General features: G+C 44.4%; 3 protein-coding genes across 20 annotated transcripts in view; 2 read left to right on the top strand and 1 right to left on the bottom strand.

Moving 5' to 3' along the window:
* The window catches only part of palld (palladin, cytoskeletal associated protein), a 54,206-nt gene extending 53,021 nt beyond the window's left edge, over positions 1-1,185 (bottom strand). For all 6 annotated transcript variants that reach the window (XM_069699308.1, XM_069699309.1, XM_069699312.1 and 3 more), the window contains exon 1: positions 1,032-1,185. The gene's annotated coding sequence lies outside the window, so the exon portion shown is untranslated. The remainder of the gene's footprint in view (positions 1-1,031) is intronic.
* A 2,123-nt stretch (positions 1,186-3,308) lies between these two features.
* On the top strand, positions 3,309-11,236 carry anapc4 (anaphase promoting complex subunit 4). 8 transcript variants are annotated; one of them, XM_069699315.1, is made up of 30 exons: positions 3,309-3,359; positions 3,512-3,564; positions 4,111-4,214; positions 4,336-4,886; positions 4,980-5,085; positions 5,183-5,315; positions 5,719-5,793; positions 5,885-5,911; positions 6,004-6,048; positions 6,145-6,229; positions 6,606-6,713; positions 6,808-6,978; positions 7,059-7,123; positions 7,306-7,348; positions 7,494-7,570; positions 7,676-7,776; positions 7,855-7,906; positions 8,001-8,056; positions 8,337-8,383; positions 8,471-8,527; positions 8,617-8,673; positions 8,767-8,860; positions 9,057-9,154; positions 9,292-9,353; positions 9,443-9,481; positions 9,571-9,672; positions 9,764-9,841; positions 9,962-10,129; positions 10,527-10,650; positions 10,856-11,236. In XM_069699315.1, exons 4-30 carry the CDS (start codon positions 4,779-4,781, stop codon positions 11,093-11,095), a joined length of 2,418 nt encoding a protein of 805 aa, XP_069555416.1. In that variant the 5' UTR covers positions 3,309-3,359; positions 3,512-3,564; positions 4,111-4,214; positions 4,336-4,778; the 3' UTR covers positions 11,096-11,236. The 8 variants fall into 8 exon arrangements, with proteins under 8 accessions (XP_069555416.1, XP_069555421.1, XP_069555417.1 ...); XM_069699316.1 differs by having other exon boundaries at positions 3,311-3,564; positions 4,336-4,435; positions 4,771-4,886; XM_069699320.1 differs by lacking the exon at positions 4,111-4,214 and having other exon boundaries at positions 4,771-4,886.
* Positions 11,237-11,543: 307 nt separating this feature from the next.
* slain2 (SLAIN motif family, member 2) lies at positions 11,544-27,302 on the top strand. 6 transcript variants are annotated; one of them, XM_069699323.1, is made up of 9 exons: positions 11,544-12,247; positions 15,550-15,692; positions 20,691-20,858; positions 20,942-21,118; positions 21,204-21,557; positions 21,653-21,802; positions 22,897-22,983; positions 25,050-25,290; positions 25,418-27,302. In XM_069699323.1, the coding sequence occupies exons 1-9, from the start codon at positions 11,775-11,777 to the stop codon at positions 25,479-25,481; spliced, it is 1,857 nt and encodes a 618-aa protein (XP_069555424.1). In that variant the 5' UTR covers positions 11,544-11,774; the 3' UTR covers positions 25,482-27,302. The 6 variants fall into 6 exon arrangements, with proteins under 6 accessions (XP_069555424.1, XP_069555427.1, XP_069555428.1 ...); XM_069699326.1 differs by having other exon boundaries at positions 22,900-22,983; XM_069699327.1 differs by lacking the exon at positions 22,897-22,983 and adding an exon at positions 24,591-24,629.
* Positions 27,303-27,554: the final 252 nt, after the last annotated feature.

Consider the following 27,554-nt stretch of genomic DNA (forward strand, 5'->3'; position numbering starts at 1 on the left):
AATGAATTAATCAACCGATCCTTTTGTGCCTGATGTTAGTATTGCATCAGAGGAATAGGGCAACAGGTGCATCAATCAAGGGAAGTTAGCCTAAAATACCATTGAAAACAATAATCAATAACTATATATTTTTCAGTTAATTCTTAAAAAGTATGAATTCAACTATGGATTTTGAATACCCATATTCTCATACCATAAATTATTCAAATAAAGATTGTTAAATAAAATATTTTTGTAAACAAGTGATGAAACAAGCAGTAGACAGTCTTGCTAAACCACAATCCAAAATAAGGATGCACCCATTAGTCCACGAGTTAATTTATGTCACCTGATGCATCCTTCTCTTTGAGTTACTGACATAACAGGAGTCTCACTCAAAACAGATCACTTTACGTGCAGTTTAAAAGGGGTTTTGTTGTTTGAGCTCTGATCTCCCCACAAGTTGAAACTAGATGTATACAGTGTGTTGTGAAACTGTTGGTGTGGATACATGAACGATGCAGCGAGACACTCAGCGCCTCATGTCGTCCTGAAGACCAGCTGTTGTTATTTTTAATCCCCTGGGCTATGTTTCACAGTAGCGAACACACACGCACACACGCACGCACACACACGCACACACACACACACACACACACACACACACACACACACACACACACACACACACGCACACACAGGTATAAACCTAGAAAGATTCTTTTGTCTGAAGGGAACAATAACAACAGCATAGTGGTGATTAAATATGAATGTAGAAAATGTTAATAACTGACAGGGCTGTCAAATTGTCCTCAACCTTATTGTTCCAAGATTTCATACATTAAAACTGTGTCAATTAATAATTACAGTATTTTGTACGTTCAGATGTACGTTGATACTATCTATTTGTCATATTTATTCCAAACCAATATAAAGGAATTGTGAATTGCTTGTGTTTGACTGATATATAAGAATACTGTATAAATACTCTTGATAAACAATTACAAACTAAACTATAAAACATAAATCAATGGAAACAGAGCCAAACGTACCTTCAAGTGGTCTGCTTGTACGAATGCTCTCTCCTGGTTTTGCGATTCCAGGTTTGTCTCGTTTAATTACGAATGAGCCAAAAAGAAGCTTCTCTTCCCAGAAGAGCCGCCTTATTGGTCAGACGGTCCGCAGGATCTCTCGGTTTCAGGGTCCAATGGCGTACTGTCTCTGCAGTGGCCTGCTGTCCCATCTGTCCCGGTCCCTAACTGCTCACTGTGTGGGGCTATATTTGGCCCCGGGCTCAGGTTTCACAGCAGGAATACTGGCAAGAGGAGAGAGTGTTGAGGTAGTCCTGGGGAACAGAAGGTGGCGGGGACGTTTTATACTAAACCACTGTTTGTTAATTAACACACACAGTTAACACAACGCTGTTGGAATATTTAAAACCACACGGACACTTTATGCTTTTATAGGCTGGTACAAGTCACAACATTCAGAGTCTCTCAATCTGCGGAGGTCAAACTCATAACCACAGATCTGTGTAATAAAGATATACAGTACAACAGGCCTCCTACTGATCCAGGCTAGGTCACAGTTTGTCTAGCTAAGACATATATTATGAGAGTGGGGGGACAGCAGTTTGTCAGTGCTGCCACTGTGTCCAGTTGAGTTGACCCGATGACCCCAGACCACCCACTCATCTGGTATACCTGTAGCTATGGTAACTGAAAATGGTCCTGGAAGCATTTAGCAAAAACTGGTGTTGAGATCAAGGTTCGGCACTAATTTGGTAAAGGTCAATGCTGCACACATAACAGCAGAGGTCTGAGGATGGCATGGACGCTGAGTACTTTCAACTCTCTATCCAGCCAGCGACTGACAGCTCCAATATTCTTCATGTTCTGGTATCTTATTGAGTATTACATGGCTCCGACTAGACCCAGACAGTTGAGGGCCATGTAGCCTCACTCGGTCTATTTCTATCCACTATCACATTCAGTGCTCTCAAAGCTATTCTGGTTCTTCATCAATCTACTGATTACAGTTAAGTGGTGGTGATAAGTCCAGGAGGAATTTCCACAGTAATAACTATCTAGTTTATATACACACACAACTAATGAGTAATCTTTAATTCTACTTGCTTGTCACTCTGCTCCAGTTAGCAGTAACTCTGTGTAAGGTATCATTCAAAAATAACTGCATTATTCAGTGGTGACTTCCACATATAACCTACAGACTCGTGTATCTATTTGTGGTCCATGTAAGAATAGTACTGGAAGATTTCCAGAGTTCCTTTAAACCATATGTGCACACCACAACACAACACAGTCTTTCCATCGTAGGTTATGTTTACAGTGTTTTTGCTTGAATGGTTGGGTATAGGAATCATTTTGTAATCATTATAATTATAGAGTCTGTATCATTTCAGCAGTGAAGACCAGAGGCTTCTGGACATCGTGTGCAGTAAAGGAAACAGAACTAGTTTTAGGAAATGTTGCATAAAAGAGTTGTTTTATGGTCACTAGATATATAAAACTGCAGAATTAACATACTAAATATTGTTAATCTGCATCTGATGTACCCCTTTTTGGAGAAAATTTAACTTTACACTAAAAGCCTTGGCTGTACTTTCAAAAAACAGTCTGTCTTGCCTAAGAGTCATAAAGATGGGGGTTGTTTTACTGTCTTTGATTGCAAGAACTGCAGCAAAAAAACAGAAACGTCAAATATTGGAAAGTGCACGTTTACGTCACAAGCGTGTCAACGATGTGATGCACTTCTGCAGATTTTTTTCAGTTGAGTAAGGGCTTTAAAGAAGCCGTCTGCTTATTTTTCATGTGAGCAAAACTTTGCTGGAATATTTATAGTTCACAGCTTTTTCGGGAATATACCATTTTGTACTTTATGCTCTTGTATCAGTAGCACATTACATTTAAAATAATATAATGGATATGACGTTAAAGTGTCAAGTCTCAGCTCTAATTTGAGTAAATTCACATTAATCTATAAAGAACTATGTGAGAGATATGAAGCAGAAATAAATATTAAACTTCCGGTGAACACATTCAGAGTGACACAATAAAACATTTTTCGACGTCTTGCTGTCTTCGACAAATGCAATGCTAAAGCTTGGCCAGCAGATAAGACACAAGTTTGAGCGTCAAAGGTTTCCAAACAATAACCCATTATAAAACCATTAGCTTGGAAGCATTTCCAAATCCCTAAACCTCCAGTTACTCATACAGCGGTGTTATTTCCAATGTACCCGTTTGTTTACAAATTGCGTTTTCTGCCTGAGTAATTTTGTCCCTTGGCGCCTCCCGTAGCTCCACTGTGATTGGTTGGATGGGAAATATGGCGGTGTCCGCCGAGTTGTGAAAATATCCGTAAGAAAACTTTAAATTATGACTTAATTGGCGCAGAGAAGCAGTTAGTGTAGCCTGTTGTACTTCTTATATTACCGCTCGTAATAAAAAAAAATATATATATAAATATTCATGGGATTCTCTCTCCGTTACTTTGATCTGACTGCTAACAGACTGCTAGCATAATATCTGTGGTTGGACTGGAGGACTCGTCGGTCAACTCACGGTAAGACACGAAGAGTCCCTCCGACTCGGGTCCTCGCTTGGTTTTGCTCTCCGTCGCCTCGTTTGAGAGTCTCTTTTTAGTTTGCTGGGCGAGAGCGTAGCTCGAGGACCAGACTGACAGAAAACGACCCCGACGTGCTCATCGTTTCCTTCATGGACCGCTCGTCTGAAATATTTGATCTAATATTTAGTCACCGAGTCTGCTCCAATTGATGCTTTGCATCTCATTTTACTTATTATATTAATTAAAAGGTTGTTATCAATATAATGAAACAATTTGATCACTGATTCATGTCATTTTGTCCTTTAAAAGTTAATCATTTTTTTCTATGAAATGTAAAGAAATGAGACAAAAATCATACTTAACATAGAAACCTCATCAATTCCATTGATTTCAATGCTGTTTACATAAATTACCAAATCACAACACGAGTTATCTGAAGGCACCGAACACAATAAAGTCCTTACAACAAACCTTACAAGATTATAGAGTAACCCAACAATTCAACATGAGCGACAGCTGGAATGAAAACAACTTTTTAACAAGGTGAAAACCAGAGGTGAACCAGAACCAGAGGTGAACCAGAACCAGAGGTGAACGTGAACCAGAACCACAGGTGAACCAGAACCATAGGTGAACCAGAACCAGAGGTGAACCAGAACCAGAGGTGAACGTGAACCAGAACCACAGGTGAACCAGAACCAGAGTTGAACCAGAACCACAGGTGAACCAGAAACAGTTGAACCAGAAACAGTTGAACCAGAACCACAGGTGAACCAGAACCGGAGTTGAACCAGAAACAGTTGAACCAGAACCGGAGGTGAACCAGAACCAGAGTTGAACCAGAACCGGAGGTGAACCAGAACCAGAGGTGTCTGGTCCTCTGCCTCGATCGGTTGGAGTGCAAATGTTTGTCATTTAAAAAAAAAAAAACACGTAGTCATTGTCATTGAAATGATTAATTAATCGTCAAAATAGTTGCTAAATAATTCTCTTTTGGCCTTTTAATTAATGAACAGAATAATTATTTTAGCTATAAAATAAACAAAAGTAAAACGGTAATAAAACAGTAAAAATAACGGATTCACCAGCTCCGCATTTTAGACGCAGGCAGAGCTGCACAAAAATGGATCAACGATTCACTCTTTCTTAAGTGCCGATAACTTGTTTCAAATAAACTTTATTTCTACTTTTCACATTTCACAGCCCTCAACATGCCTGCCTTCAGGCAAGTGGGAGAGAAGCAGCTTCCTAACCCTGTGCTTTGCATGGCATGGTCTCCGAAAAGGGATCTGATTGCTCTGGCCAACACAACTGGAGAGGTATAGACTTTAAACCCAGTTACTCATTCTTAAACAACATGATGTGGTATCTTCTGTGTATTTTGTAAGTTTATGGATTATGTCCGTTCATAGTTGCTGCTACATCGCTTGGCTAGTTTCCAGCGTGTTTGGAGTTTACCACCCAGTGAGTACACTGGGAAGGAGATTACTGCACTCGCCTGGAGACCAGATGGAAAAAGTAAGGGGTGACTGTGTGTACATCTTTCACATTTATTAGTCATCTGCACGTTGTAATCATGAGGATATTGTACTTTTAATTTCTTTTTAATCTCCAGTATTGGCCTTCAGCCTCGGAGACACAAAGCAGGTGGTCCTGTGTGGTGTCGAGAAGGCTGAGATCCTCCACGTGTTCCCGATGCAGAGTCCTGTTACCTGCATGCACTGGATGGAGGTGATGGAGGAGAGCAGGTATGCATGAGGCTCAGGAGTCACACTGAGGGTCGAGAGAGTTTAACCAGTGAGGCGGCTGGATTCACGAGATCATGTGAGAATCCATCTCGTCAGGCTTCAGGTTATGTGCCTGCTTCCAAACCACAGCGGTTGTTTCTCAGTCAGCGTACCGTGAGGATCTACTGGCAGCTACAGGCGACGACAGTTAGAAGCAAGTGTTCATTTGAAAACAACAGTGATGTGGTTCGTTGAAGTCAGCCTGTGATGGTTCAGTTTTTTTGAAAGTGCCTTCTTTCCTCCAAACAGTTTTCAAGGACAACGTATCAGATGGTTTAGTGTAACAGACCACCGTGGTTGTCAGGTTGAGAGAAACTGTCTAATTCTGAAGAATAATGCGAGTCACTGTCTCGATGTGTTTCAGTGCGCTGAGCTCATTTTACAACTCAGAGGATGAATCCAAACTTTTTCTTCCCAAATTACCAACTCTCCCCAAGAGGTACCAGTCCCATTAATTTTACATCACATTTTAAAAAGACAACTCTTTGGTTGACTGAATAACATTTGGCCAACCTTTTGTTTTTTCTCAGCTATAGCACGACGTCAAAGATCTTCAGGTGGGGTTTAATGACTAATTCATCAGTTTTATATCAAGGATTTCATGTTTGTTTCTGGCAGCAGCTGAGTGTGTTTTATCTGTCTATCACAGTGAGGAAAAGTCGGATGAAATACTCAACCTCCTGGGAGAAATCAGGTAAATGAGCTTATTGTTTAAGCATCAGAGAGTCTTTGTAATGCTTTTTAAGTTGGATGGGAGATGATTTTGCCACCTCATGTTGTTTCCACGCAGACTGAACATACTTGTTCTTGGAGGAGACGCTGGCTTTGTGGAGCTGTATGCCTACGGGATGTACAAGATCGCCACTCTAGGAGGGGTACGGATGTTTATTTCATTCATAACAGTTGGCTGCTAAATATTCTTAGTTTATACTGAGAAATTATTAACAATCACTGCTTCATTTATATTCAATAGAAAATGTATCTGAAGTGGTGAAATGTGTCATAATAAACAGCAAAATTCAACTTGAACTGGATCTCATGATCCCCTTTAAACTTTTAAGTAAGACAAAAAAACATCTTAATCACACATCAGCTGTAATGGATTCCATGATTTTAGATCATAAACACAGAAGAATTGTACCTGTAAAACAAAAATGAGGAAAAAGTAGATGCTGAAGACTCATGTCTGAAGTGCGCAACAATACATTGTGCTTAAGCTGATGTTACTTTGATCGGATTAACCCTCCACAGGTTTCAGGAATGTGTCGCAGCCTGAGTCTCTCCAGTGATCTCAAGTCTCTGTCCGTCATCACAGAGGTCAGGTCTGCCGACAACAACCCGGAGATCTGCTACGTTCAGGTGACATTGGGCTTCATTTCCCTCTTCCGCACCTCCTCCCTGCTCTGACCTGCATTTGTCTCTGTATATTCTCACTGTCGTATCCGTCTTCCAGCTGGACACGGGTCTGCTGTCAGACTGTCTGCCTGAGGTCACCAGGATGGCCCGCAAGTTCACCCACATCTCCACCCTGCTGCAGTACCTGCACCTCTCACTTACCTGTATGTGCGAGGCGTGGGAGGACATCCTCATGCAGATGGACCTGCGACTCACCAAGTTTGTTCAGGTTTGTAGTTGCTGTTTGTTGTCTAAATATTGGTTAAAACAAGTGAGTATCAACACATGTCTTGTTTCCTTTCTTTGCAGGAGAAGAACACAAGCACTCAAGTTCAAGATGAGTTTCTGGAGCTGCTGCTGTGGGGGCAGTCGAGGTGAGAGGGGGAGGAGGGCATTTCTAATGTTTGGATTTTGCATGTTGCAATGTATGGCGTGTCCTGTAGATGGTAGCAACGTATCTTCAGCCAGTGAAATGGATGTTAGAGGATTTCATTTGGTGTCACTTTGTGGTGAATCATACATTTATAATGTTTTTTGGCTCTTTATTTTCATGCAGCCCTGAACTGCAGGCTCTTCTCATGAACCAGCTGACTGTCAAGGTGAGAGCAAGAGGAGTTCAGACATAGTTCCCTTCTTATAACTTATCTCTTTAGAAGAATTCTGATGTTGTAGTCCAAATGCATTTGGTGGTATAGTTTTAAATCACATGTTATTTGTGGGGTTTTCTTTACATTTCCATCATAGGGCCTGAAGAAGCTTGGCCAGTCCATTGAGTCTTCTTACTCCAGCATCCAGAAGCTAGTGATCAGCCACCTGCAGAGGTATTTCAGTCTTTTAATTCTTGTGAATGCTCTCAGCTGCCTGAATGTTTCTCATTTAAAATGAACTAAGATTAAAAACCTGCCCCTCTCTTTTGCTCGCTGCAGTGGCTCTGAGGCTCTGTTGTATCACCTCAGTGAGGTGAAAGGAATGTCTCTGTGGAAGCAAAAGTTCGAGCCCCTTGGTTTGGATTCAGCAGCTATAGAAGGTACCTTTTCAAACATGTACAATAACTGAAATAAAGCTTTTTTTCATGAATACCTACATGTGTGTTTTGTGTTTTTAGGAGCCATCACAGCTGTGGGTTCCTTTTCTCTCAAAGCCAACGAACTTCTGCAGTAAGTTCATGACCATAAACATGAAAGATTTCTATGTAAACTGTGAATGTTCTTTTGTTTTCCTCTTCGTCACTTCTTTCATTTTGTCATTTAGGGTGATTGACAAGAGTATGAAAAACTTTAAAGCCTTTTTCCGGTGGCTGTATGTAGGTAAGATTTCAAATTACTTTGCCATATTTGACTTGTTATCATTAGTGTGTATGTCTTTGACATGCAGTAGTCTGAGTTCCCAAGAATAAAGTTTCATTTCTGCTTATATGCTCACACAGTTGTGATTTGGCACCAATGCAAATATTTTTCTTGGGCCTTGTTGTTGAATGGTTACTTTGAAGACTGTGCGAGAGAGTCTCCTCTGAAAATCCTATCTGGGCCCCTGACAGCCTCTGGGTCCTGCACCGCTGATAGCACTCACTCTGTTGTTTTCCCTCAGCTATGCTAAGAATGTGTGAGGAGCATGTACCACCAGAACTCAACAAGGTGAGTTTTACCAGAGATGTGTAATTTTTTTTTTTTTTTTTGTGTGTGTTTCTGAAATTGTTTTAATATATGTATTAAATCCCTTAGATGACTCAGAAGGACATTGCCTTTGTTGCTGACTTCTTGTCGGAGCATTTTAGTGAGGTGAGATCATCATAATGACACTTTAATAATTTTCTAATTGTGTTATCATGTTTTTAAAAATTTAGTGAAATTGCTTTGTGCTTTAATAGAACGAGGAGCTCTTCGATCGTAAAGGGAAGTACTTCAACGTAGAACGAGTTGGTCAGGTAAGTGGTTTTATGCTGAACAGCTTCAAGTGCTTTTGAACTGAAGTCCTGTCTTACAACATGCTGATTTGTCTTTCATATGGACATTTACAGTACCTGAAGGACGAGGACGAGGACCTCGTGTCTCCGCCCAACACAAAGGGAAACCAGTGGCTTAAGTTTTTACAGGAGAGCACACACCTGAAAGGTGAACTTTGACCCTGACTTCAAAAGTGCTGACTTTTTTTTTTTTTTTTTATATTAGAGGTAATTTGTGTGTTATGGAAGGAAGTTAAATGTTTGTTTTAGTGAGAAATTACTTGCCGTCAATTTATTTGAATGTTGATTTACTCTGAATACATCTGCCATAACTAACTGATGAAATATTTGCTTGTTGTCCTTAGAGAGCCCTTTGCTGTTCCCTTCATATCCCCAGAAGTCTTTGCACTTTGTCAAAAGGATGATGGAGAATGTGATTCAGCACTGCCTGGAGAAACCGGCGGTGAGTTTTGTGTGCTGTGGATTTTGTCCTCCTCATCATTACAAATAAGCATTTATTATAAATGACAGGGGCTTTAGCAATTAAAGTCTGGTCACATCACTTTATTACATTGACTTATTGTTTTTACTTGTGTGCAGGAAGTAATTGGGAAGTCAGTAAAACAGGCCGTCTTTTTGCCCCTGTACACCGTGCCTGAAAGGTATAATCTCATCTGTCTGCTAATAATCTTTATTATTTTAAATATGACGCCATTAATGTGATTAAAGTTGTATTTATTTATTTCTCTAGCTCTGAAAACACCCCACGACTTTTTGAACTCCCGTCTCTGTACGTAAAACACAAACATTATAGAGTTTTGTGCTTGTGACCGCAAGAATAGGGTTTTGGATTAATGATACTTTTTGGTGGTTTCACAGGTGGAATGACAAAAAGGCCAAAATGCACTATGTTGTGTTCTGCATGCCAGAGATTTCACCCTGCAAGCTCTACCTGTTACGGAAAGGAACCGATCCAAACAGGTACGTGTCTGGGACTGTAGGTGTATGTGTGAGGTTTTTTAAAAAAAATATTTTATTTGTGTTTATATAACCACGTGTTTTGCTTGCGCAGACATATCCCAAACAGCGTCATGTCGATTGACCTCAGGCACCATCTTGACAATGCAGACGATGACAGTGCTGCAGCCCAGTGAGTGACGCTCACTTTGTTACTTCACCTGAATATATTGTACAGACATTAATACAAAGAAATGCCTCAGCTGTTAAAAGTGTTGCTAGAACCACGATTTACCATGAGTTTCCTTTTCAGGTCTCATTATGTTTACAGCTGCCTGGATGCTCGTTTCTATGACGATGAAATGTTAACTGTGGTCCTGCAAGGATCCGAAGAACAGAACAGTAGGCGAGTCCTGGCTCAACTCCCTCTCACTTCCACCCTCAGCTGTGAGACTGAATTCAGCTGGGAACTGAACCTGAGGTGTGTATTTATAAGTCATTTAGATCATTTGATATTCATTTAATAAGTCTTTTTCTGATATATAGAACATTAACATAACATTTGTTTCACAGTCAGGAAAAAAAGAGGAGGTAGTTTAAGGAGGCATTGTAATATGATCTCTCATTTTATGGTTTATGACAATAAACTCATGATCATCAGAGGTACAAATACAGTGTCTGTTCCCTTAGCAGAAATGATACATCTAGGAAATAGGACTTTTATTGTGCTGTACCTTTAAATGTGTAGATATCACTTTTATATGACTCGGTAATATGAACAGATTATTAAATATCATAAAAGGAAGTTTTGTACATTGTGTAAAGGCAGTGGAACTGAAGCATAACTTTAACTTGGTGCGTGTCACCGGTGTCGTCAGGTTGGAGCAGCAGAGCAATACCATCCCGTGCCAAGGTCTGGTGTTGGGGAATCAGTGGCGTGACATGGAAAACATGAAGGCTCAGTTTGTAGCTGTCAATGGAATTCGCAAAGTAGCCTGCGTGGTATGTTCAATGTATACTTAACACTTCACGTTATATTTAGTGTATGGGGTTTTATAAATGTGATATTATGTGTGAGTGAATTGCACTGTACTGTTTCTCTATTCGTTTCAGTGATCAATAAGATCAGATTATTTATTTTCAGCCTTCTCACAAGTCCCTGCCTGAATGTCGTGGACAAATGTTTATTTTTTTCATTCCCCGGCAGCTGAGTGCCAATCTGAGGCACATACGTGTTTTTGAGATGGACGTAGAAGACGAGGATGACGAGGGAGCTGACTCGCAGAATGCCAGTGCCGATCAGGATGGGCTGGGAACCAGCATGACCAGCCAGGGGCAGGGAGAGGAGAGCTTACAGGCTGAAGGTGAAGCCGGAGAGCAGGCAGGGGATGCGTTTCCAAAAGCTGAGGAGCGTCTGGAGTCAGAAGAAGCCCTGGAACTCTGCTGAGACTGAGACACAGAAACAACTTCCAGACATAGAGGACTCTCCTCCGTCTTTTGTGTTTCACAAAACTTTTTCTGCAAGTATTCTGAAACATAGTTACAGTACATAAAGTTAGTGTATGAAAATAAAGATTTTTGTGTTAAAGCTTGTTTTATATGATGATTTTGTCTCATTATCTTAAAGTTGTTTTTTTTTAAATATATTTTACATAAATTTTGCTGTAGAGACAGAAGGTTAGTTTATAATTGCTAAATAATTAAAAATCCTTCCACTTAAAAAAAAAAAAAAAAAAATCAAATAATTACCTCAGGCTAGCGTTCATGGGTAAATACGAGGTTTCTGTTTGTATCAGCGTAGTAATGAGTGCGCGCGCAAATAGGTGTTGGTTACGAGCTCGCTCCCGAGACCCGACGTGGTGACGTAATTTTCCGCCGCCTGTTGGTCTTTAACAGTTGGTGACGAGTATTATGAAAATGGCCTCGACCCTGCCCGTAAGCACGAACAACTGGAGAAGATGACGATGTTGAGATTTATAAGTCAGCTGAACACCAAAGTGTCTTCTTTGAACACGTAGGTAGAAGTGAAGTAAACGAAAACAAAGAGACTCTCGGCAAAGACGCGGCTAAAAAAAAAAAAAAATACCCCAGAGCGCCGCATATTTCCGTGGGGCTGAGGAGCCAGTATGGAGGATATCAACTCCAACATCAACGCGGACTTGGAGGTGCGGAAGCTCCAGGACTTGGTGAAGAAACTCGAACTGCAAAATGAGCAGCTCAGGAGTCGGTCTACGATATTGTCTTCGTCCGGAGCAATGTCAGGCAACCACAGACCCCTCAGCGCCGGATACGAGTCGGCGGGGATGGCAGCCGGTCTGGCCGGCTTCACTGGGGTGGGGTTCGTCGGTACGGGCGGCTACGGCGGGCTGCTGGAGAACAACCGCTGCCGGAGCCCCAGGCTGTCTTACGACGGCATCAGCTTCAGGAGGGCGTATGACTGTGACGGGGCAGCCGGCGCCACCTCCGTGTCGAGCATGAACTCACTTTATTCAGACGGCACCGTGGGCTTCGCGGACGGAGGGGAAGCCTCGATCCTGGATGAAGTGGACATCTTAGATCTCGAGGACATGGATTGTCTCCTCGAAGACGAGGACAGCTGGTGAGTGACAGGCTTGTCTTCGGAGGTATCTGCCGTGTTTGCGTCTTCTTGGCGACAGCTTTAATTGCCTTGGCCACAGCTGCTCCACACATTAGCTGCCATGACAAACGCTTGGCATAAACAATCGTCTCGGTAGCTTGAAATCTGAAGTCATCCTCTCTGAAGGAGCCTCATTGTGGATCACCGACTGAAGGATGTTGTTTGGCAAGTCAGATTGGCGATGCCAAGCCACTTCCATGACTGACTGGTTATAACAGACAACCCTTTGTCACACAGTCATTGTCAGCTCGCTGTCCATTATGTGTATTTGTCTCGGACAGATCATTAGGCCCCTGAGGCTCTCAGCTGTCAGGGTCCCCTGAAACACGAACATCATCTGTTGGACCGGGTTTGTTTTTTTGTTTTTTTGGTGTTGTGATGTGGCAGATCGCTGGGCTCGTCATGACAGTGGTGGCAGGAGATCAGAGTGTACAGTAAGAATCAAAGTTGTTTTCCTGCCCGGCAGCCATGTGGGAGAGGTCGCCATGGTTATAGTCCTCCTCCGAGTTGTCTTTAGTGCAGCAGTTGGCACGCAGCTACAAGTGCTCTGCTGCAGAGAGGCAAGACACGTGAAATAGGAGAGTCAAGTCATCCTGCAGGAATAAAAGCTATGACAGTGTCATAAAGCTGATTGCATTTGCAGGGATCACAAACAATGGCTATTAATACAACATAAACGTGGCATCATGTTGTTCTGCTTGTCATCAGCCCAAGAGGTCCATTCTGATATATTTTAATCATCTTCTCCTACTGCATTGTGATTGTAGTGCATCCAGTCCTGGGTGACGTGGACAAAATCAAGTATTGTGATATTTTTGACTAAATACATTGCTTTCACTATTGTGGCATTATCATAGGAGTAACTACTGATGCTTTCACTAAATATTTACACAATTATTTTTGGTAAATTATCATCAGTAATGTGAATTTATTGAATAAAATGATGACAGCATACCTGCAACAGTCAGAAAGTGAGTTCAGGAAAATGACATCACTTATAATGCAGCCTTTAAAACCAGGAAGAGACAACACTTATGCCATGTTAGGATATTACGATTTCCAAAAGGACGATGTCTCGTCTCATCACAATAAAGACGTATTGCTGAGCTGGGTCCAGGGTTAGAGGGCTTTACAAGGATACATTTAAAAATCCTAAAACCTCATGTCCCAACTCACCCACCGTTATTACACAGCTGATGTCAGACATGTAGTTTTCAGAGGATCTGCTTGGATTGAAAAGGGAGTTGTTAGTTGTAAGACAACATTTCCTGAGTGGACGTGAACGTGAGGACGAGCCGTCCTCGGGAGATGCTCCATGTTATCTGTCTTGTTAGGAAGGGTTTGTTTGATCGCAGTCTGCCAGGATAATGATGCTGTAATGGGCAACATAAGACAGTAGCTCTTGATGCAGCTTAATGATCAATCAGTTTGTGTCTTAAGTTGTAAACGTGGTCGGTGGTCTTTAAAAGCGAGAAGATGGGCCTCATGCTGAAACTGTTGTCACCAAACGGTGGTTCGTCGATTAGTTGATCGACAGAAAGTTAATCGATCAACCATTTTGAGCCATGTTCCAATGAAATAATGCTAAAAGCCTTTGATCCTAGCCCTTTAAATGTGAATATTTTCTGCTTGCTTTGGTCCTCCAGGATAGTAAACTGATCATCGTTTGGTTGTGGACTGTCGGCTGCAGCTCTGGGAAACACCGTTTGACATTTTTCACCATTTTCTGACCAAACAGCTTAATAACTAATCTAGAAAATAATCATTATTTGCAGCCCTCGATCTAATGTATGCCATAAAGAGGACAGGCACAGAGACTCATATCTGCTTGTCGACCCGCATGTCTCTTGTTTCCTGGCTCTTGTTTGTCTGTCTGGGTCTTTCCTGCAGCAGCGAGCTCTTGCCAGCTACTGAGCCCTCGACTACTTTCAGACATTGCTCACTCGCTGCCCAGCAGAGCCCATCTCATTATTCCCCGGCTGTTTGTTTGTCTGCCCTCTGGATCAGATTGATATCTGGGATTACCCCGTAGTGCCTCGCTCTCGCCAGCTCCTGTCACAGACTCCTGTAATCCCATGAATTAGCATCAGAGTGGATGAAATGCTGCCAGGCCTGCGGCGCTCTCTGCCTATCAAAGTGACTCCTGTCACTGCCTTGTGCACCGACACATGTGGATGGCGGTCGTCGTGTTGGTAAACAATGGAAATGTGCTGTCCTGATTTCAGGCTTGTTATTTCTATGAGCTGGCTTTTCTTTGGCTGTAATGTTTCTGCTTTCATCATGAAAGACTTCCTGCAACACTGCTGACAGCTGCTGACTCAGAGTTCTGCTCTGACTACAAACTCCTCTTCTCTTCTTTTACTCTCCTCTTCTTCTGCTCTTCTCTTCCTATCTTCTTTTTCTTTTGTTGTTCTTCCGCTCTTCTTTTCTTTTTCCTCTTTCTCTTTTTTTCTGCTCTCCTCTCCTTCTCTACTTCCTCTCGTCTTCTCTTCTTGATCTCTTTTCTTCTTCTTTTCCTCTTCCTCTCATTTCTCCTCTTCTTTTTCTCCTTTCTCTTCTTCCCTTCTCCCCTCCCCTCCCCTCTCCTCTCCTCTCATGATAAACGTTTGTATTACTTGTACATACCTTACAAACAGACAGTCGTAGTCAGTTCAGTGAGTTTACAGCCTTATTTTATACCTTGATGAGTCGCCCTCTCACTATTAAGAGGGTTTGACAGTTTAAATCAATGCAGCTGACTCAGCACTGAACTCGGTGTCTTTTTCATCCAATGCTGTTCATTCTTAAAGTTTGATGCAGCAGGGACTTGGAGTTGCTCTGTCCTCGTTGCTAATGGAGACTCCAGAGACAGAGAACACCAGCTACTAAATCAACTCGTGCAACATGTGAGAAAGGAAAATATATAGTTGTTCTGAGAAGCCTAGAAGATGTGTGAAGAGTCACCACTTTGTAAGTTTTAAACTTTACAATTTTAAAATAGCTTGTAGGCTTTAGGATTTCTGACAGGAATGTATGAAATAGATCTAAAATATAACAACTTTTCTCCTCTGATTTGTACAAAGAACAACGTGAGTGTCTTCCTGCCCGTCCACATCCTCCACTGTAGTGCAGCACTGTGATAAAACCAGGTCCAAACACTTGTTATCACCTTCATCAAAGTTCCTCTCGGAGCTGTCGAGTCACATCCTATATGAGCTGGTGAGCTGTACCAGTCGGTCATCATTAGAGGAGGAAGATGACGTGTGCTCTTCATATTTTTGCAGGTTGTACAAGTCCAAGCTGAACAGTCCCGTGCAAAACACCTTGAGTCCGATCGTGTGGTGCCGCCAAGCTCTGGACAACCCCAGTCCTGACATGGAGTCAGCCAAGCGCTCCCTCATCCACCGACTGGACCTCACCATGTCAGGTAAACACAAACATGTGGCCTTAACTCTGTTAGCAGCAGCTAAAAACAGTGATGCGCTGATTTTGGCACGTTAGAAGTCAGCTGCATCTGAATGATGACGTATCAACTAACCCGGCACATCACAGGCGAAGACAAGCAAAGCCGCTGTCGATAAAGTTGCCTCTATTTTCTGTGAGGCTTGCTTGCGTTGGCATTAAGAGGTGGAGTTAGGTGACCTTTCAACTTGCTGGTCAGATTTTTTTTCCCTTCAGACTGAGGTCACATTGCACAGATTGCTTTCCCACCTGCTGAAATCTGATCACAACGTGAGCTGGACCTCCAGAACAAAGGAGCGTTCTCATCCCAACGTGTTTTCACCACATTTACATCCAAGTTCAGTTCAGTGGATACAGATTGCATGATAATACCAGGAGTGAATATTCAGTTAGTCTCTTGTTAGTTTGCACATCTATCTACTTATTTGAACTGTCCTATCTCTTGATATGAGGGTAGTGTCAACGTGATGATTGTTCTTATTACTAATTCATTTTAATTCTTGGAATAATCTTTTCATTTTATTGACAGTGAAGCACAAGAACAGACAAAAGACGTCTCTGTGTATTTCACACAGTTCTGGAACCCACAACTACTAATACACACACCTAAAAGCCAAACACAAAAACAAGTGTGATTCACCCGTATGTTCTCTGGTATTGGAAACTGAAGTGTACACGTCACCCGTCTGTTGACTCTTTTATGAGGTAGAGGTTTTAGTTTTATGAGCAGTTGTCAGACGCGGATCAGTGATTTACAGATTTGCATCTGAGTGTGAAACAAAAGTCAGACATGGAAAGTGCTCGTAATTGATTGTTTTAATGTGCAGGACGGTAACGGGAACAGCAGTTTGTATGAGGAATAATGGCTAATTTATAATGTGCCACGGGGGTGGGGGGGGGAGAGCAGGATTATTTATCACCTTGTGTGTTGTGATTTCACCTGTTTAGAGCATGTGAGGTATTTATTTATTTATATTTACATCTGTGAAAGTGTTTCATGTTGCTGGTGTGTCACTTTCACCTCAATCAGCAGCTCCAGTTGTACATTGGTCCATGATGACCTGTCGCACCCGGATGGATGTAAACCAGTCAGATTTATCTCGTTGTGACCCACTCAAGACTGTAAAACGTGACATAAAGACAACATTACATTGATTTTAACCAAAAGTCTCCCTCATCTTTCCTCCGTTGTGTTCGTGCGATGTCTCTTTTCTGAGCTTTTGACTTCCACTAATTATAGTCCGTCCCTCTGTGAGGAGGACAGGCCTGATATCCTGGCAGCTTAACTGAGAGGGGGCACTTCCATTTTGACAGCGGTATGTCCATGTGACAGTTGGATCATGTTGAGCAAAAGGCCGCTGAAGGCCGTTGACTGGGCTGGATGTGATCCTCTCTGCTCTATTGTGCAACAGACTCGGCGCAGCACCCGGACACTCAGACAGGCCGACATTTGTTCGGAGCGGCTCCTGAAATATGACCAACGTGGCCGTTATGTTTCTCAGACGTTGTTACACAGAGCTGATCTGAGTTATCGTTTCTGGTGTGTTGAATTTGGGCTTGTGTGCGTGTAGTTCAGCTCTCATCATTGCACTCAGTTTGTGCTGGACTCTGTGACCATCGGTGAACAGAGCACGCTGTCGGTCGAGCCGCCACATGAGTATGAGTGCGGTTGAGGGCATTGTGCCTATTAGTGGTGATATCATCACTGTAGGTGTGGAAGCAGGATAACGTCATCCTACTTTGGCCTGAAAATAGCCCCCCTCCCTGTCACTGATACCACCCACCCCTCTCCCCCCGCTGACACTGATGGAAAGAGAAAGAACTACAGCTCCACTGATGCTGGATTTTTGGGGACAATACCAACAATTATGATATTGATATACTGGCCAATATTCTTTACATATATAAAGTATTTATAAACACACATTTCTTGCATTGATCCCTCAAATGTGGTTATCAAACACTTTGAACACTTGTGATAAAGATATGTAATGGAGACGGGATACTTTACAGTTTATTGTCCACACTGACACAGTTTACACAACTTTACTGAGAATTTAATTATCATAAATGACTATTAAAAAAAACAAAAACACAAATAGATGAATTTCTAATTTACCCCAAGCATCTTTTTCTGCATTATGTTGTGGAGGAAAAGTTTTGCACACATCGGCTAACAAATATGGTGATACGGATATATCTGTGATGGGCCAATATCGGCCGATAAAATTGTCCAGCCGACATATCAGTCAGGCTCTAGAAAGAACAACTAAAATCCTCTGTGGAGTCGTGTGATTCACTGACCGTGTTGTAAAATATTTAAATCAAATAACTGAACCACTAAGTTCAGGGTGGTGGTGAAGATTTTGTGTAAGTGTGAAGATCCTTGTTGTGTCTCCAGCTCAAGCGCTTCACTCTGATTTGTGTCTGAGACTCGGCAGACAAACGTTAATGGCTCCCTGCGACTCTCCTTCACCCCCCCCGATCTCTAGTAGGAGCAGGGAAACCCTGTTGCCATGGTGTTGGTGCGTTTGTGTCAGCAAAGAATAAAACAAATCTCTTCACTTGGGACAGATTTGTCAAAGCGAAGACTTCCTGTAGTCCTCAAACGTGATCTTGACATTGATCTGAGGTGTTTGTGTCTGTCCCAACATGCTCTGCTGCCACTGCACACTCATATAAAGCGCTCACATATTTTAAACATGACCTTCAGCCTTGTGTGAGAGTAGTGGCCGAGCCTTTTGGATGTGCACACCCTGTTAAAATCATCCCCAGATGACGTGTCTCGGTTATATAACCACCACCAGGGAGGAACCGGCTGAGATAGTTCCTTGAGTTGATTGTGCTACTCAGACACCACAACTTTGATTCATGTCAGACAATCCTGAGAAGCACTGAAACCATTTTGTTCAGCAATTAAACTCTTTTCCACCACGCTGCTTTGACAGCTGTCCCACAGAGCAAGTACAAGACCCCAGAGGTCCCGGCCACAGTCACATGACTGACCTGCCCTGTTTTCCGGGACCTCCTCCTACTGTACAGTCAGCTCACCTCCCTCTTATCCCTTTCTCTCCTTTGTCGTATTTATCTCACATTTATAAAAGCTCTTCTGTTTGCTGTTCTTGTGATATGCTTAAAGCTCTCTGCAGCTGGTTTAACTCTTTATTTACTTTTCAAGTACACATCAATGCCAAGCTTTGTATTCTATTTCCTCCCCAGCAGGCCTTTAAGCACTCTGCTGTGTGCTGCCTCTATTTTTTTTTTTGTGTCTGTGGAAACAACCCTGATGTTTCCACGGCTGAAAAGCCAAGACAGAAAGTCCTCTGGTTCCATTTCATATCACATCAATATGACATCAACGGCAGGAAGCAGCAGCAGCAGCAGCAGCATGTCTGTCCCTTTGTGTGTCTTGTTTCAGGACATGAGGATTTGAGGACGCTCTATTTTTGTTGGTCTCTGTGCTACAGATCCCTTCAGAGCCGCGAGTGTGTCTGATGGGACTCGTCACCAAACCACCTCTGACACCGAATCCAAGCTGGGTCTCATGATTTGTGGCTCAGACTTCTCAATAATAGCTACTGTGACGCTTCTGCTTCAAACACAGATAATTCCTGTTTGCACTGTGAGCTCTCAGACATACGCCATCGTAGTGCCCTGTCTGTGCTCTGTGTGCGTGCAGCACATGTTTTGGACACTAGATGACCCAGTCGGTCTCACAGATTTGTTGCCGAGTACTTCCGTTTACCCGTCTGAGTTTTACCTGCTTCTCATCTGCTGACCTGCTTTTATGTAAAACAAAGCATCCGTTGGTTAAATGTGCGCAGCGTTCCAGACCTACATGTTGCCCTGTTGTTGACATTCCTCAGCAGCTGATCCGTGTGGACTGGATGGTATTTCCTAAATAATGCAGGAGGACAGAGTGCAGAGCAGGAGGACATGGAGGCAGAAAGTGAAGGGAGAGATGTGGAGAGATCTTAAAAGGCTGCTCTCCAGTTACAGCCGAGCTGTGTCCGGACATGCGGTCCGAGAGAGACGGACAGAAACAGAGGGACGGGGTGGAGGACTAGCTCGGAGACACCAACCATCCTAACGGCAGCCCGTCGGGCCTCATGACCGAGACCAGCGACTCCAGACCAGAACCGTACACTGCTGCTCCGCTGGCCTTCACAGAGCATTGCATTGTGCTGTGTGCGTATGGATTGAATGGCGCGTATTGTTAAAGCGTTTCTCCCGGCTGATTATGTGGGAGCTCTCCATCAGGCCCACACTCAGCATACGGTGTGAGAGACTCGACCAGCCCGGCAGCACAGCGCAGCGCTTTCAGAGAGGAGCCGGCTCAGAGCGGACACTGCTGGCGTTTGTAGTCTAACACCGGACGGACCGACAGGCTTCATCAGAGCCTTAAAGAGGTTCCAGTGTCGAGACGGTGATGTCTGACCTCACCGAACCAGAGGAACAATGAATGTCAAGATTGGTCTTCCGCCAGTGACATTTTAGACTCTCTGAGCTTTTTATTACGCTCATCAGTCGGTAACACGCTTATTATTCTGGCTTCTTTTAACGTAATTACCTTGTGAGCTGTTGAAATATTCTGTTGAGCTATTGGTCGTTTTACACAACGACTGCTCATATGAAGAACGAAAACTGAAGCAGAATTTCACTGTGTTTCCTGTTTGTACTTCTTCTTAGTTTCTAACTTGTTAAACAAGATGTAAAATCAGCTGTTCATTAGCGAGTGTGTAACTCTCTTTGTGTGAAGGTGGCTGTGGAGCTTCACACTATACAACATGTTTTTCTTTTCTCAGGAAACTAATGTCAAAGATTGAACATTTTCAGTCCGGGACACAAAACTGTAGAATCCCCTGGCTGATAATATGTGAACATCTGGGACTGTCGTCTTTAAGACAGAGTTTCTCCTGTAATGTGCGCTGATATCTTTCTGTTTTGGTTTTGGACTCTGCAGCCAACAAGCACAGGAGCCTGTATGGGAGTCCGTACAACCAGCAGGCCTACGGAAGCCCGTACAGCACAAACGCAGCCAACAGCCCGTACAGCAGCGGCTTCAACTCGCCCTCCTCCACCCCGGGCAGAGTGCCCATCGTCAGACAGCAGCTGATGCCCAGCAACGCAGGTTTGGCTCTCTTTAAAGTTCACTGTCTGTTACAGAATATCTGTTTCTAAACCCATTGGAGTGTTCACACACGATTTCCTCAGCAGCACACCAGCGAAACGCAGCTGCAGAGAGGAACCCTCCGGCGATCAGCCCGCAGTCGTCCGTGGACAGTGAGCTGAGCACCTCGGAAATGGACGAGGACTCGGTGGGCTCCTCAACTACCTACAAACTCAATGACGTCACTGATGTCCAGATACTGGCTCGCATGCAGGAAGAGAGTAAGTACCTGGATCACTTTCATCTCCAGCACTGTACTTTAGTTTCCTGTTGTTGTTTTTTTACAGTGTAACTGTTTGTCCACAGGTCTGAGACAGGACTACGCAGCGACAGCGTCCAGACGCAGCTCGGGTTCGTCCTGCCACTCGTTGCGCCGCAGCACCTTCAGCGACCAGGAGCTCGACGCGCACAGTCTGGAGGACGAGGAGGAGGCGGCGCACCCGGCCTTCCACCTGCCCTCCAGCCGCTTCAGCCCCTCCCCTCGCCACTCTCCCCGCGCCTCCCCCAGGAACTCCCCCCGCTCGCGCTCCCCCGCCCGCTCCATCGACTACAGCCACAGCCGCAGCTCGCCTCAGCCCATCATCAGCCGCCTGCAGCAGCCCCGCCACTCGCTGCAGGGCCACGGGCACGACCTGCAGACCAACGTGGTGAAGAACGAAGGTAACCGGGGCGAGCGCAGATGTTTAACGGACGTCTCGGGGGTTCGTCACGTGTCGCTCAGCTCGAGCTCATTCCCTGCTGTGCTGCTCTTGTAGAAAAGCTGCGTCGCAGTCTTCCCAACCTCACTCGCTCCTCGGCGGCGGCGGCGGCTCAAACACCGGAGCCCGTCAAGAACAGCCGCAGCTGCGAGTCCAACCTGCAAGTGCCAAACGGAGGCTCGCCCCGACACCAGAACCAGTCTGCAAGTGAGTATCGTGACAGAAACAAACGGCATCGTTGTACGTGGTTTCATTTGACTGCGAGACAAACAAACACTGCACATGAATCTTTCAGACTGTCATTGCTGAAATCACTTTGTTGTCTGCTGACATCGTGTCAATATCCGTTTTGCTCTGTGAGTTTAGCCACACGACAGGCTGTGTTTTCCTGAGTCATTGTGGCTGCACCTCCAGTGGAGCGACTGTGCTGCTTTGTAGTGACATGGCTTTAGTGTTTGGGGATCCTCTTTGATCACTTTTAGTTGTAATATTTTTTTTATTCACTCACATTATTGTCTTGGTGTAACTTTCCCTTTAAAGAAGCGCACTCCTCCCGCAGACTGAAAGCATGACACCGGCAACACCGAGAATCCAGAGCGACTCGTGCTCTCTGTGACACTAACACCGCTTCACATTTCATGTCCAAAGGTTTCCTCTTCTGTCAGAGCTCAGAATCGTACCTCTGTGAGTTACGACTATCCGTTTGACGTAATCCTGTAATGGGGGATAAAGGTAATGGTGTTGTCCTAAACCCAGCGGCAGTAATCCCTCTCTGTTACTACAGGCAGATAGGAGAGGGGTCAAAGGGCGGGTTTGAGCTGCTTTAACATGTAGTGAATGCCTTTATCCTGTATTAAACAGCCCTCTGTGGATCAGCTGAGCTTTTTGTCTTTATACATGAGCAGAAATTATGTTTCCACATGAGTCTTTGTAGATTATTTTACTGTGGCGACTGACGGTTGGACAGTACGCGTTCTTCTATCTGAGCTCCGGGCGTACCGAGCATGTGAGCCTCTATCACTGACTTCTCTACCTGTAAAGCATGTGTAACCCGCACCGGCCTCCTTTTCTCTGTCTGTGCTGAGACTGGTGGATTGGCTGGGGACACTTTGCTCTGACTGTCTGCTGCTCCTTCGCCTGAGGATGTTTGTCTGCAGCGCCCTCTGGTGGCCTCAAAACTGCACTGCGGGCTCGAATGGCCTTCACTGCCTCAACAGCCCTTTTCCCCCTGAGGTAGTAATGCTGTGAGTCTCAGGCAGAGTGAAGTCGGACTCCCGTTCTGACATGTCCCTGTTTTCCAGCAGCAGCTCAGCTCCCGAGATACTCGACCCCTTCTCGCTCCTCCCCGAAACCCAAACAGCACCTCCAAAGCCCGACTGCCCTGCGAGGTAACAACCTGTTCCTCATCCTGCTGGAGGCTGACACTGACCTCACACAGACACGTCTACAGTCTGTAGAACACTACACTCAGCTGCCTATGTACAGACGGACTCTGAGACTGTGAGCTAACTCCCCAGCCTGAACACATCTGTGCCGGTATTGGCCCATAGTCACAGCGCCACCTATTGGCAACAGGAACAAACACGTCCTATGTTATCACATGCTTCTCCTCCAGGGTTGACCACATCCACCGGATAACTCTGGGACTGTGAGGTAACTCCCAGTGCAGTTTTGGCTTTTTGTTGCTTTGTGTGAAAGAAGTAGGTGGAGTAGGATGGTTGTTGGCTGGGATGAGCATGATGTTAAAATACCTCCCACAGATGTGCCACCAAACAGAGAGGATTTAATGTTCACATTTTAAAGGGAGAGTTGTTTCATCTGAGGATCATGTTGTTGTTTCTGTAAAAAGAAAACAAAATGATCAGAGTTCAGTTGTGTTAAAACCGTGATTTGTGCAGATTCTCATCCTTCAAATATGTCCGGCTACATAAAAACAAACATCACTTATCTGTTCATCGTTGACGACCATCTTAACTTGGATGTCGGTACACAGGTTGTTGTTGTTGTTTTTTTGTCCATCCTGTTTTTCTGGCATTGCAAACAGCCGAACCTCATACACTCATTGTTGTCTTTATTACATCACAACAACTTTTGTCATTGTTAAGTTGATTATAAATGTATAATATAAAAGTACAAACTCCCTTCTCTTGTTGATATGTTAAGATGAATTCAATAACTAGAGGTTTTCATTTTGTTTTCACCAAACTGAGCATAAAGTATTTGTGCAAACTGCTTTCATTGTCAGACATGAGGTCAGCTGTGTCCCGCAGGGACGAGACGCTCGTTTGCATGAGAAGGAAACAAGCGTCCGCATTTATCAACATTTTGCTTTGAACAATCTGTATTCAAATCGATGCAGCAGGAAGACGGTCTTTTTCTTTTTTTATTTGTTTTTATTTACATGTGCACTTCTGATCGTAACCTGGCACCTTTTAATACCCACAATGCAACTCTGCTGCCAACAATTGAGTCTGAGATTTGTGTGCGTTACGCTGTTAGGGGTTAACGTAGCGTTGAGCCTGAGGAGGAGCTGCAGAGGTCCGGTGAGCTCACTGCTCGCCAACTCTTCACCTCCAGGTCGGTTCCGTTTACAGATTTAAGTCTTCAGACCGAACCGACGAGAGTTTATCAGACATTCGTGCAGCTTCCTCTCAAGGCTTCATCCAACCTCCTCACACCTGCGGTACTTCTCAGCAGCACCTGCAAACAGAGCCCGATGTGTTTGATAAGACCTCCGTCACTTTCTATACTGTCTGGGTCAAGGCTACATTACATTTGTCTGTCCTCGACTCCCTCCGCTGCTCACAGATACTCTACGCTCTCACTCGTTATTTCAGGCGAGCTGATGGTAAATCGTACCTGCCACATGATAAATAGGATTGTTGCACCTGTTGGTCAAGAGCCATGTCAGTTAGTAAAGAGGCAGCACGAGGCACCACATGCGAGCCCGTCCTCAGCACCTTCCTCTGTCTCTGTTGTCTTCGTCTTTGTCTAGTCCCACTCTCCTGTTGCTTTGGAGAAGAAGGGGATTTCAGTGAGTATTCACTGAGGGCTTCCACCTTTCACTATTGTGATTGTGGTTCCTCGCCGTGGTCGTATTGATGTTGTGCTGCTGGTTTTCACTACAGTTCATGCTGTGTGCGTCTCTCACCTCATTCTGTCAACACATTAAGAATCACAGTAGCCAGCTGTTAGATAAACGTTTCTGTTTATTTTCTGTTTGTTTTTAACTTCATTTTCTAGTTCTTTGGCAGATTTGACCTCATTTGTGAATTTGGTATGATGTGGCCAGTAAAGACCTACTTACTGTGCGTGCCATCATATTTAGATCTCCCTCACACCATTGTGATCTTGATCATGACTTCATTGTTGAGCTGAATCCTCTGAATGTGTATTAAGACATGTGAACGTGATCCAGGTCCTCCTGACTGTGTTCCTGCTCTGCTGTCTTCAGTCCCGTCTCCCAGTAAGCTGCGGACTCCCGCCACCCCGTCCCCGCTGGCCCTGAGGCAGCCGGTGAAGGCCACATCCACCCCCAACTCTGCCACCTCCACCCCCACCCGCTCCCTGGCTGCTCCACGCAGCGGCCTGCCCCGGCCCAGTGCTTCTGCGGGAGGAGGAGGAGGTGGAGGAGGAGGAGGAGGAGGAGGAGGAATCCCTCTGCCCCGCAGCAAACTGGCCCAACCTGTGCGCAGGTACGTACATCTACAGACAAACTGGCTTTAACTTCCATAAATCCATAGCAGGCTGATATTACCGTACATGTTTTTAAAAATGTTTTCCATTTTGTTTTGTCTTTTTCTGCCCTCGTGTCCCTCTCAGATCTCTTCCTGCTCCTCGGACCTACGGCGGCGCGGGTGACAACTGGAGGGAAGGTTGTTACTGAGGCGGCCCAGCAGGGGGCTCTCCAGTCAAACTATCAACACGAGGAGGCAGACTTTACAATATGGCACTTTATCTACCTTAGGTGACTTTTACATTAGAGAGAGAGAGAGAGAGACACTGAGTCCCAAAAATCGAGAGAATTGAGAATCTATAAAAAAAAAAAAAAAAAGAAGAGGACAGTGTCCACATGGTGTCAAAGAGAACCTCCCATGGTGTCTCTCTGAGGGTCTGGCTCTGGAGGGATCAGGCATGTAGTGCAGACAGCCCGCAAGATGCCAAAGAAAACAACCCGACTCCAGCTCCGCCAACAGAGGACACGCCGCCTGCCTTTGGTTCGACTGCAATCATCCGTGAGACTGTCCACGTGTCTCCGTGCCCAGCTTTCCTCTCTCCTCTCCCCCTCCCCCCCCCCCCCCCCCCCCCCCCCCCCCCCCCCCCCCCCCCCCCCCCCCCCCCCCCCCCCCCCCCCCCCCCCCCCCCCCCCCCCCCCCCCCCCCCCCCCCCCCCCCCCCCCCCCCCCCCCCCCCCCCCCCCCCCCCCCCCCCCCCCCCCCCCCCCCCCCCCCCCCCCCCCCCCCGCCCCCCCCTGCTCCTTTTTCACCTCCCTCAGGTTGAAATGTTGCCACGCATTTCTCTCTTTATGCTCTGTGTTTAACAGATGTCGGTGAGCGATCTCTATGATGATGCTGTGCAGGTGAACTGTCCCGTAATGTTCGAGAACTGTCCGTGTCTTACAACAGTAAAAGCACCTCTGTGTGGGTATGACATTAAAGAATCTTTCCTCTTGTAAGATCAGCCAGAATGTATGCACAAGTTTGTTTTGGAAATTATTTATTCAAATTATTTAAGAAGTATATGTCCAAACATCCATATCAGTATTTTATTTTGGAATTTCAGTCGTTTAAAAATGTACATTTTTGAACCTCAACTGCAAGCTAACGCTCCAAAGCCTTTTTTTGTTGTTGTTTTCAAAGCGTAAGATCAGGACCGTGATGAACGGCCCCTCGGCCGAAGCCTCAGTTCTGACTCGACCACAGTTTGCCGAGATGATACTTTTCCATTGAAGTGCTTTGAGTGGGTCGACATGAGGTCGGAGTTCAGTCTGATGTCTGAAGCTAACTTCATTTACAAAGAAGCCTGAGCTCGTCGTTCACCCGTTCAGCCGACGAAACCAAGAAAACGAATGATGTGGTTTATTAAATCCCCGTTACAGATTAGTCCGTGTGTATCAGTCAGACCGTGAAAATAACAACAACAATGTCTTGAATAAGATGACAAGTTAAATCAGTGACTGGCTTTACCTCTTGTGCTACGACCATGAATCTAAAGGCACGCCAGTGTTCAGGAAGGTGTTCTGGTAATTGGTGTGGTGGGTGTTCTTAATTAAACTAGTGCCTATAATTTAACGTTTCACTTGAGTTTGAACATCATGTTTTTGTTTGTATTTGTATCATCATTTTGTGCCAATCTCTGATTTTGCCTTCATCGTTTGCATTTCCGCTCAACTGATTTGCTTGCCTGGTTGTTTTTGTAACTAAAATCAACACATTTATATTTGCTTTAAAAAAAAAATTAAAAAAAACTATTATTATGCGCCTTCATATTTATAACTAATTACTCGTTCTGTAAATGAAACTATTTATTAAAGAGAGAGGTGCCTCTGTCAAAGATCAGATTCAGCGGGAAGCTCGGACGAATGTTGCAAAAAGATATGCCACACCTTTTGTGTGAAACTTTTTGTTATTCAACTTTTTTTTATATCCACAAACATGACATTCGGTTTCCCTGTGTAAAGTCACATTTCAAATAAAAGCTGAAAAGTTGCTGTCTCTCTCTCTCTCTCTTTTTGGACGACTTTGACACAACGAAAGTCATCGTTACAAACTCCCAACGTGAACGAAGCAAATTCAAGTTTTAATGATCGTGTGAGCGGAGATGTTTGAGCAGATCGTGCCTGCAGAACATTTGAGCGACCGACGGTGCGTCGACGCCAACTACTACTGACAAACGGGGAACCCAGACATATTAAGAGTTCAATTATTTTGCAGTACCAGGATGTCTGTAAACTACAACGT

The sequence above is a fragment of the Brachyistius frenatus genome, unplaced genomic scaffold (genome assembly GCF_029030835.1).
Source record: "Brachyistius frenatus isolate BFR_SWC_R1_liver_20210118 unplaced genomic scaffold, ASM2903083v1 Contig_29, whole genome shotgun sequence".
In the NCBI taxonomy this organism is placed as follows: Eukaryota; Metazoa; Chordata; class Actinopteri; family Embiotocidae; genus Brachyistius; species Brachyistius frenatus.